Source organism: Gobius niger (genome assembly GCF_951799975.1).
Source record: "Gobius niger genome assembly, chromosome: 6".
NCBI classification, from domain to species: Eukaryota; Metazoa; Chordata; class Actinopteri; order Gobiiformes; family Gobiidae; genus Gobius; species Gobius niger.
Window position 1 is genome coordinate 40,551,233 of NC_136857.1, and position 10,815 is coordinate 40,562,047.

The window sequence follows — 10,815 nt, forward strand, 5'->3', positions numbered from 1 at the left end:
GAAACGTATATGTGTAATATCTGCTTATACAGGAGGCTGCAAAACTCACACTGCTGACACACAATAAGACTTTTATCATCTTATTATTTCATTGTGTTTATTTTATTTTACACTCTTGATTTAACTATTGATGTATCTGTTTATTTATATGTATTTATTTTAATGCTGTGGTTGTTTATTTTACTCCTTTAATGAACCTCTGATCACTTTGATGAACCGTTTCCCTTTTCATCTTTGAATAACTAACACTGTAGTGACTCTGTTGTTCCACCAGGGGGAGCCACGTGCCCTCTGTCTGAGCTGAGCTGTTTTATTGTGAAGGCGTGTGTCTGTTTTATTGTGAAGGCGTGTGTCTGTTTTATTGTGAAGGCGTGTGTCTGTTTTATTGTGAAGGCGTGTGTCTGTTTTATTGTGAAGGCGTGTGTCTGTTTTATTGTGAAGGCGTGTGTCTGTTTTATTGTGAAGGCGCGTGTCTGTTTTATTGTGAAGGCGTGTGTCCGGGCTCTTATTGTGAAGGCTCCTCTCCCCCTGACTGTCTGGGCTGAGGTGTTTTATTGTGAAGGCTCCTCTCCCCCTGACTGTCTGGGCTGAGGTGTTTTATTGTGAAGGCTCCTCTCCCCCTGACTGTCTGGGCTGAGGTGTTTTATTGTGAAGGCTCCTCTCTCCTGACTGTCTGGGCTGAGGTGTTTTATTGTGAAGGCTCCTCTCTCCTGACTGTCTGGGCTGAGGTGTTTTATTGTGAAGGCTCCTCTCCCCCTGACTGTCTGGGCTGAGGTGTTTTATTCTGAAGGCTCCTCTCCCCCTGACTGTCTGAGCTGAGGTGTTTTATTGTGAAGGCTCCTCTCTCCTGACTGTCTGGGCTGAGGTGTTTTATTGTGAAGGCTCCTCTCCCCCTGACTGTCTGGGCTGAGGTGTTTTATTGTGAAGGCTCCTCTCTCCTGACTGTCTGGGCTGAGGTGTTTTATTGTGAAGGCTCCTCTCCCCCTGACTGTCTGAGCTGAGGTGTTTTATTGTGAAGGCGTGTGTCCGGGCTCTTATTCTGAAGGCTCCTCTCCCCCTGACTGTCTGGGCTGAGGTGTTTTATTCTGAAGGCTCCTCTCCCCCTGACTGTCTGGGCTGAGGTGTTTTATTGTGAAGGCGCGTGTCCGGGCTCTTATTGTGAAGGCTCCTCTCCCCATGACTGTCTGAGCTGAGGTGTTTTATTCTGAAGGCTCCTCCCCCCCTGACTGTCTGAGGTGTTTTATTGTGAAGGCGTGTGTCTGTTTTATTGTGAAGGCTCCTCTCCCCCTGACTCTCCTCTACTTTCTGCATCAGCGGCTCAGCTCTGACTGCATCGATCCCTGATCAGCTTCTCATTGATCCGGGATGCTGCTGCTGCTGCGCGCGCTCCTGTCCGTGCTCGCGCTGGTGCTCGTGCGCGTTCACGCCAAACAGCGGGACTTTTATTCTTTCAAAGCCGTGAACTCCCGCGGGAAGCTCGTGTCCCTGGAGAAGTACCGGGGCTCAGTGAGTGTTCCGGGGACTCAGACTCTCCCTTTCTCTGCAAACTCACCACTAACCAACCAACCCACTAACTAACTAACCCACCAACCCACTAACTAACCCACTAACTAACCCACTAACCCTCAGTAATATCCCCGTGTCCTCTGAATGTGACTCTCATATCGCCTCCGTTATTATTGAGCGTGTGCGCGCGAGGATGAGGAGGAGCGCGCGCGGAGGAGGGGGAGGAGGGGAGGAAGGGGAGGCGTCCACGTGGCAGCGGCTCAGACACACTCAGACTCAGAGTGTTTTACTTTGACTCAGCTTCTCCTGGAAACAACATCTGTGTAACCGTCACATCTGGCCCTGGTCTTAGGTTTAGTCTGAAAACATCACATGTGTCTGTTTGTCTGAATGTTTACATTAGTGGAAACATGAAGCACAGCTGTGGGCAGATGTGTTAGCTAGGGGGCGCTGAGGGACAACATTTACCCCCAAAATACTTTTCCTTATTAACCTCTTAACTCCCGCCTGAACCGAGAGCATTTTCTCCAGTTCAGCTTTACCCAAATCCTGTAGGCCAGTGTAACGCCTCATGTGAAAGACCTACAAAACTAAACTGATCTTTGCCTCACGTCACATTTTTTTCATCACTTTTTTTGTCGGGCAGTCGTCTCATTTTTGTCACATTTTCGTGACTTTTTTGTCATTTTTTCGTCAAATTATTTGCATTTTCTTTTTTTTTAGATTTTTGTCAATTTTTTCTCAATTTTTCGTCAAATTTCTCTCAATTTTTGTCATTTTTTTGTACATTTTTTGTCACATTTTCATCCTTGTTTTCGTCTCAGTTTTGTTGCTATTTTCACAGCTTTTCTCCAGAAGCTTTTGGATTGGGGTAAAGCCGGAGAAAAAGTGCTCGGTTCAGGTGGGAGTTAAGGGGTTGATATTGCCTGCAGTTCACAAACTATCCACCAGGGGGAGCTGCAGCGCCCTCAGCACCCTGGGTTCCCACGGCCTTGGTATGAATATTTACGTTAGCGGAAAAATGACTCCCCCTCTCCCCCTCAGGTCTCTCTCCCCCTCTGACTCCCCCTCTCTCCCCCTCAGGTCTCTGCCTCCCCCTCTGACTCCCCCTCTCTCCCCCTCAGGTCTCCCTGGTGGTGAACGTGGCGTCTGACTGCGGTTACACCGAGGGCCATTACCGGGAGCTGCAGCGTCTGCAGAGAGACTTCGGCCCCGCCCACTTTAACGTGCTGGCGTTTCCGTGTAACCAGTTCGGCCAACAGGAACCAGGAAGTGACCGCGAGATCGACTCCTTCGCCAGGACCGTGTACGGCGCCTCCTTCCCCATCTTCAGCAAGATCGCCGTCACCGGGGCCGGAGCCAACAACATTTACAAGTACCTCACAGGTCAGGGGCGGGGCCAACAACATTTACAAGTACCTCACAGGTCAGGGGCGGAGCCAACAACCTGTACAAGTACCTCACAGGTCAGGGCGGGGTCAGGGGCGGGGCCAACAACATTTACAAGTACCTCACAGGTCAGGGCGGGGTCAGGGGCGGGGCCAACAACATTTACAAGTACCTCACAGGTCAGGGCGGGGTCAGGGGCGGGGCCAACAACATTTACAAGTACCTCACAGGTCAGGGGCGGGGTCAGGGGCGGGGCCAACAACATTTACAAGTACCTCACAGGTCAGGGCGGGGTCAGGGGCGGGGCCAACAACCTGTACAAGTACCTCACAGGTCAGGACGGGGTCAGGGGCGGGGCCAACAACATTTACAAGTACCTCACAGGTCAGGGCGGGGTCAGGGGCGGGGCCAACAACATTTACAAGTACCTCACAGGTCAGGGGCGGGGCTAACAACATCTACAAATACTTTGTCCATCCATTTTCTCCCTCTTTATCCGGGGCCGGGTCGCGGGGCAGCGTCTCAGCAGAGACGCCCAGACTTCCCGATCCACACACACCTCCTCCAGCTGTTCTGACCCCGAGGCCACACCTCCTCCAGCTGTTCTGACCCCGAGGCCACACCTCCTCCAGGTGTTCTGACCCCGAGGCCACACCTCCTCCAGCTGTTCTGACCCCGAGGCCACACCTCCTCCAGCTGTTCTGACCTCGAGGCCACACCTCCTCCAGCTGTTCTGACCCCGAGGCCACACCTCCTCCAGGTGTTCTGACCCCGAGGCCACACCTCCTCCAGCTGTTCTGACCCCGAGGCCACACCTCCTCCAGCTGTTCTGACCCCGAGGCCACACCAGGCCAGCTCAGAGACATAGTCCCTCCAGCCTGGTGGGGGGGCGGCATCCCTTACTTCCGGGCGCCACCACCGGGTTCGGGGATTGCCGCCGCGACAGGCACCAGAGACCTTACGGCCACAACTACGAGCAGCCGCATCGACAATGGAGGAGGAGAACATGGTCCACTCGGACTCCATGTCCCCCGCCTCCCCCGGAATCTGGGTGAAGCTCTTCCGGAGGTGGGAGTTGAAGACCCCACTGACAGACGGATCCACCAGACGTTCCCAGCAGACCCTCACGACACGCTTGGGCCTGCCAGGTCTGACCGGCTTCCTCCCCTGCCAGCGGATCCAGCTCACCACCAGGTGGTGATCGGTTGACAGCTCAGCCCCTCTCTTCACCCGAGTGTCCGAGACACGCGGCCGGAGGTCAGACGACACAACTACAAAGTCGATCATCGACCTCCTGCCTAGGGTGTCCTGGTGCCACGTGCACTTATGGACACCCTTGTGCTCGAACATGGTGTTCGTTACGGACAAACTGTGACTAGCACAGAAGTCCAATAACAGAACACCACTCGGGTTCAGATCGGGGAGGCCGTTCCTCCCAATCACCCCCTCCCAGGTCTCACTGTCGTTACCCACGTGGGCGTTGAAGTCCCCCAGTAGAACAATGGAGTCCCCAGTCGGAGCACTATCTAGTACCCCTCCCAGGGACTCCAAGAAGGCCGGGTACTCTGCACCGATGTTGGGCCCGTAGGCCGAGACAACGGTGAGAGACCTGTCCCCGACCCGAAGGCGTAGGGACGCGACCCTCTCGTCCACCGGGGTGGAGTGACGTTCCATGTCCCGAACGCCAGAAGCTGCGCATGTGGACCAGGTCGTCGAGGCACCGGCCTCTGACCGCCACCCAGTCCTCTCCGCACCCGACCCCCACGGATCCCTCTGCGGGTGGTGGGTGCACAGGAGGGCGGGCCCACGTCGTCCCTTCGGGCTGTGCCCGGCCGGGCCCCGTGGGCAGGGGCCCGGCCACCAGACGCTCTCGTTCGGGCCCCAACCCCAGGTCTGGCTCCAGGGTGGGGCCCCGGCTGAGCCATGCCGGGCGACATTTCATTGTCCATAAGAGTCTTCTGAGCTGCTCTTCGTCTGACCCGTCACCTCGGGCCTGTTTGCCCTGGGAGACCCGACCAGGGGCATAAAGCCCTGGACAGCAGAGCTCCTTGGGTCATTCGGGCTCAAACACCCCCCCACGTTAAGGGAGCAGCTCATGGGAGGTGCCAAATTGCATTGGATGCAACTTAAATGTTGAATAATTTCAATGAGAACTGATTTGCTCTGAAATACATTTCTCCAATACTTTAGATGCTGTCGGGAGATGCTTATTGGTCTGTAATTGTTTATATTCATTTGTTCACCTGATTTAAAGATGGCTGTGATTACAGCGGTTTTCCAGGCAGTAGGAAATATTCCTTCAGTGATTGACCAGTTTATTCATTTACATAAGGACGGGATAAATGATGCCCTGTTTGATTTTAAAAAGAAGCTATCAATATTATAGATGTCCTTTGCCCTTGAAGACTTATAGATGAGATGATTGTTTCTATCTTTGACTGTGTCACTTCCATGAATGTCAATATGGGAGCATCAGGTTTGAGAGGTTCAACTTTAAAGTTAGATTGGTTATGAGTTGTGGATGTGACAAAGTGATTATTAAGAGCATTAGCATCCACACTTGCATCCTCATATACAGTTCCCTCTATTTTCAATTTTATTAGTTTGTTTCCTTTGGCATTTTTTCCTGTTAATTCGTTTAGATTCTGCCATATTTCCTTTGCATTCCCCTTTGAATTGTTTATAACATTAATGAAAAAGGAAGCTTTTGCGTTTCTTATCAGTTTTGTGACTTTATTTCTTAAAGCCGTAAACAATCGCATCATTATCTTTCTTTAAAGTGCCATTTTGAGAGCCTGATCCCTTTGTTTCATAAGAGCCCAAACATCTCCATTTATCCAGGGCAAGTTACTTCCCTTTCCTGGTTTGCATTTGATTTTCTTTGTGAAGCCACTGCTCTGCCATTGCTGAGGACACTGTGGTGTGATGTGTAGTGTCATGTAGGCATACGCGGTGGGAATCCCAGAATGTACGTAGAGGAGTTTGCATCAGCTGCTGGCGTGGATGACTCAGTGAGACATGCTCGAACGCAGCTCAGTGTAACACAGATGATGTATGTTATCGTCCACACAGCTCAGTGTAACACAGATGATGTATGTTATCGTCCACGCAGCTCAGTGTAACACAGATGATGTATGTTATTGTCCACGCAGCTCAGTGTAACACAGATGATGTATGTTATTGTCCACGCAGCTCAGTGTAACACAGATGATGTATGTTATCATCCATGCAGCTCAGTGTAACACAGATGATGTATGTTATCGTCCACGCAGCTCAGTGTAACACAGATGATGTATGTTATCGTCCACGCAGCTCAGTGTAGCACAGATGATGTATGTTATTGTCCACGCAGCTCAGTGTAGCACAGATGATGTATGTTATTGTCCACGCAGCTCAGTGTAACACAGATGATGTATGTTATCATCCACGCAGCTCAGTGTAACACAGATGATGTATGTTATCATCCACGCAGCTCAGTGTAACACAGATGATGTATGTTATTGTCCACGCAGCTCAGTGTAGCACAGATGATGTATGTTATTGTCCACGCAGCTCAGTGTAACACAGATGATGTATGTTATTGTCCACGCAGCTCAGTGTAACACAGATGATGTATGTTATTGTCCACGCAGCTCAGTGTAACACAGATGATGTATGTTATTGTCCACGCAGCTCAGTGTAACACAGATGATGTATGTTATCATCCACGCAGCTCAGTGTAACACAGATGATGTATGTTATTGTCCACGCAGCTCAGTGTAACACAGATGATGTATGTTATTGTCCACGCAGCTCAGTGTAACACAGATGATGTATGTTATTGTCCACGCAGCTCAGTGTAACACAGATGATGTATGTTATTGTCCACGCAGCTCAGTGTAGCACAGATGATGTATGTTATTGTCCACGCAGCTCAGTGTAACACAGATGATGTATGTTATTGTCCACGCAGCTCAGTGTAACACAGATGATGTATGTTATTGTCCACGCAGCTCAGTGTAACACAGATGATGTATGTTATTGTCCACGCAGCTCAGTGTAACACAGATGATGTATGTTATCGTCCACGCAGCTCAGTGTAACACAGATGATGTATGTTATTGTCCACGCAGCTCAGTGTAGCACAGATGATGTATGTTATTGTCCACGCAGCTCAGTGTAGCACAGATGATGTATGTTATTGTCCACGCAGCTCAGTGTAGCACAGATGATGTATGTTATCATCCACGCAGCTCAGTGTAACACAGATGATGTATGTTATCATCCACGCAGCTCAGTGTAACACAGATGATGTATGTTATTGTCCACGCAGCTCAGTGTAACACAGATGATGTATGTTATTGTCCACGCAGCTCAGTGTAACACAGATGATGTATGTTATCATCCACGCAGCTCAGTGTAACACAGATGATGTATGTTATCGTCCACGCAGCTCAGTGTAACACAGATGATGTATGTTATCATCCACGCAGCTCAGTGTAACACAGATGATGTATGTTATCATCCACGCAGCTCAGTGTAACACAGATGATGTATGTTATTGTCCACGCAGCTCAGTGTAGCACAGATGATGTATGTTATTGTCCACGCAGCTCAGTGTAGCACAGATGATGTATGTTATTGTCCACGCAGCTCAGTGTAACACAGATGATGTATGTTATTGTCCACGCAGCTCAGTGTAACACAGATGATGTATGTTATTGTCCACGCAGCTCAGTGTAACACAGATGATGTATGTTATTGTCCACGCAGCTCAGTGTAACACAGATGATGTATGTTATTGTCCACGCAGCTCAGTGTAACACAGATGATGTATGTTATTGTCCACGCAGCTCAGTGTAACACAGATGATGTATGTTATTGTCCACGCAGCTCAGTGTAACACAGATGATGTATGTTATCGTCCACGCAGCTCAGTGTAACACAGATGATGTATGTTATTGTCCACGCAGCTCAGTGTAGCACAGATGATGTATGTTATTGTCCACGCAGCTCAGTGTAGCACAGATGATGTATGTTATCGTCCACGCAGCTCAGTGTAACACAGATGATGTATGTTATTGTCCACGCAGCTCAGTGTAACACAGATGATGTATGTTATTGTCCACGCAGCTCAGTGTAACACAGATGATGTATGTTATCGTCCACGCAGCTCAGTGTAACACAGATGATGTATGTTATCATCCACGCAGCTCAGTGTAACACAGATGATGTATGTTATCGTCCACGCAGCTCAGTGTAACACAGATGATGTATGTTATCGTCCACGCAGCTCAGTGTAACACAGATGATGTATGTTATTGTCCACGCAGCTCAGTGTAGCACAGATGATGTATGTTATTGTCCACACAGCTCAGTGTAACACAGATGATGTATGTTATTGTCCACGCAGCTCAGTGTAACACAGATGATGTATGTTATCGTCCACGCAGCTCAGTGTAACACAGATGATGTATGTTATTGTCCACGCAGCTCAGTGTAACACAGATGATGTATGTTATTGTCCACGCAGCTCAGTGTAGCACAGATGATGTATGTTATCATCCACGCAGCTCAGTGTAACACAGATGATGTATGTTATCGTCCACGCAGCTCAGTGTAACACAGATGATGTATGTTATCGTCCACGCAGCTCAGTGTAACACAGATGATGTATGTTATTGTCCACGCAGCTCAGTGTAGCACAGATGATGTATGTTATTGTCCACGCAGCTCAGTGTAACACAGATGATGTATGTTATCGTCCACACAGCTCAGTGTAACACAGATGATGTATGTTATTGTCCACGCAGCTCAGTGTAACACAGATGATGTATGTTATCGTCCACGCAGCTCAGTGTAACACAGATGATGTATGTTATCGTCCACGCAGCTCAGTGTAACACAGATGATGTATGTTATCATCCACGCAGCTCAGTGTAACACAGATGATGTATGTTATTGTCCACGCAGCTCAGTGTAGCACAGATGATGTATGTTATTGTCCACGCAGCTCAGTGTAACACAGATGATGTATGTTATTGTCCACGCAGCTCAGTGTAACACAGATGATGTATGTTATTGTCCACGCAGCTCAGTGTAGCACAGATGATGTATGTTATCGTCCACGCAGCTCAGTGTAACACAGATGATGTATGTTATTGTCCACGCAGCTCAGTGTAACACAGATGATGTATGTTATCGTCCACGCAGCTCAGTGTAACACAGATGATGTATGTTATTGTCCACGCAGCTCAGTGTAGCACAGATGATGTATGTTATCATCCACGCAGCTCAGTGTAACACAGATGATGTATGTTATCGTCCACGCAGCTCAGTGTAACACAGATGATGTATATTATCGTCCACGCAGCTCAGTGTAACACAGATGATGTATGTTATTGTCCACGCAGCTCAGTGTAGCACAGATGATGTATGTTATTGTCCACGCAGCTCAGTGTAACACAGATGATGTATGTTATTGTCCACGCAGCTCAGTGTAACACAGATGATGTATGTTATCATCCACACAGCTCAGTGTAACACAGATGATGTATGTTATCGTCCACGCAGCTCAGTGTAACACAGATGATGTATGTTATTGTCCACGCAGCTCAGTGTAACACAGATGATGTATGTTATTGTCCACACAGCTCAGTGTAACACAGATGATGTATGTTATCGTCCACACAGCTCAGTGTAACACAGATGATGTATGTTATCGTCCACGCAGCTCAGTGTAACACAGATGATGTATGTTATCATCCACGCAGCTCAGTGTAACACAGATGATGTATGTTATCGTCCACGCAGCTCAGTGTAACACAGATGATGTATGTTATTGTCCACGCAGCTCAGTGTAACACAGATGATGTATGTTATCATCCACGCAGCTCAGTATAACACAGATGATGTATGTTATTGTCCACGCAGCTCAGTGTAGCACAGATGATGTATGTTATCATCCACGCAGCTCAGTGTAACACAGATGATGTATGTTATCGTCCACGCAGCTCAGTGTAACACAGATGATGTATGTTATTGTCCACGCAGCTCAGTGTAGCACAGATGATGTATGTTATTGTCCACGCAGCTCAGTGTAACACAGATGATGTATGTTATCATCCACGCAGCTCAGTATAACACAGATGATGTATGTTATTGTCCACGCAGCTCAGTGTAACACAGATGATGTATGTTATTGTCCACGCAGCTCAGTGTAACACAGATGATGTATGTTATTGTCCACGCAGCTCAGTGTAACACAGATGATGTATGTTATCATCCACGCAGCTCAGTGTAACACAGATGATGTATGTTATTGTCCACGCAGCTCAGTGTAACACAGATGATGTATGTTATCGTCCACGCAGCTCAGTGTAACACAGATGATGTATGTTATTGTCCACGCAGCTCAGTGTAACACAGATGATGTATGTTATCGTCCACGCAGCTCAGTGTAACACAGATGATGTATGTTATTGTCCACGCAGCACCTGCCCTACTGCGCGCCGCCATCTTTTCACTTCTGTTGAGTTACAGAAGTGAACGACGCAGCAGGAGCTCAGTCAGACCTGCTCCCGTTGTGTGGGGTCTCCTCAGGGCTGCCCTTTGTCACCGGCTCTGTTCATGACCTTTATGGGGCCGGAGGGCGTCCTTCATCTCTGCTGTTTGCAGACCATGTTCTGTGGGACCTTCAGCTGCCCTGAGTGTGTAGCGGCCGGGATGAGGATCAGCTCCTCCAAATCTGAGGCCATGGTTCTCCTTCCCCTCTACAGGTCGGTGGGGAGTCCTTACCTCAAGTGGAGGAGTTCAAGTATCTCAGGTCTTGTTCTCAGTGAGGGACGGATGGAGCGTGAGATGGACAGACGGATCGGTGCGGCGTCAGCAGTGATGCGGTCGCTGTATCGGTCTGTCGTGGTGAAGAGGGAGCTGAGTCGG

General features: G+C 48.9%; 1 protein-coding gene across 1 annotated transcript; it reads left to right on the forward strand.

The window, feature by feature from the left end:
• Positions 1–1,365: 1,365 nt before the first annotated feature.
• On the forward strand, positions 1,366–3,347 carry gpx7 (glutathione peroxidase 7; the record flags this gene model as incomplete). Its single annotated transcript, XM_079559068.1, has 4 exons — positions 1,366–1,506; positions 2,631–2,892; positions 2,973–3,125; positions 3,178–3,347. 4 exons carry the CDS (start codon positions 1,366–1,368, stop codon positions 3,345–3,347), a joined length of 726 nt encoding a protein of 241 aa, XP_079415194.1.
• Between the last annotated feature and the right edge of the window lie 7,468 nt (positions 3,348–10,815).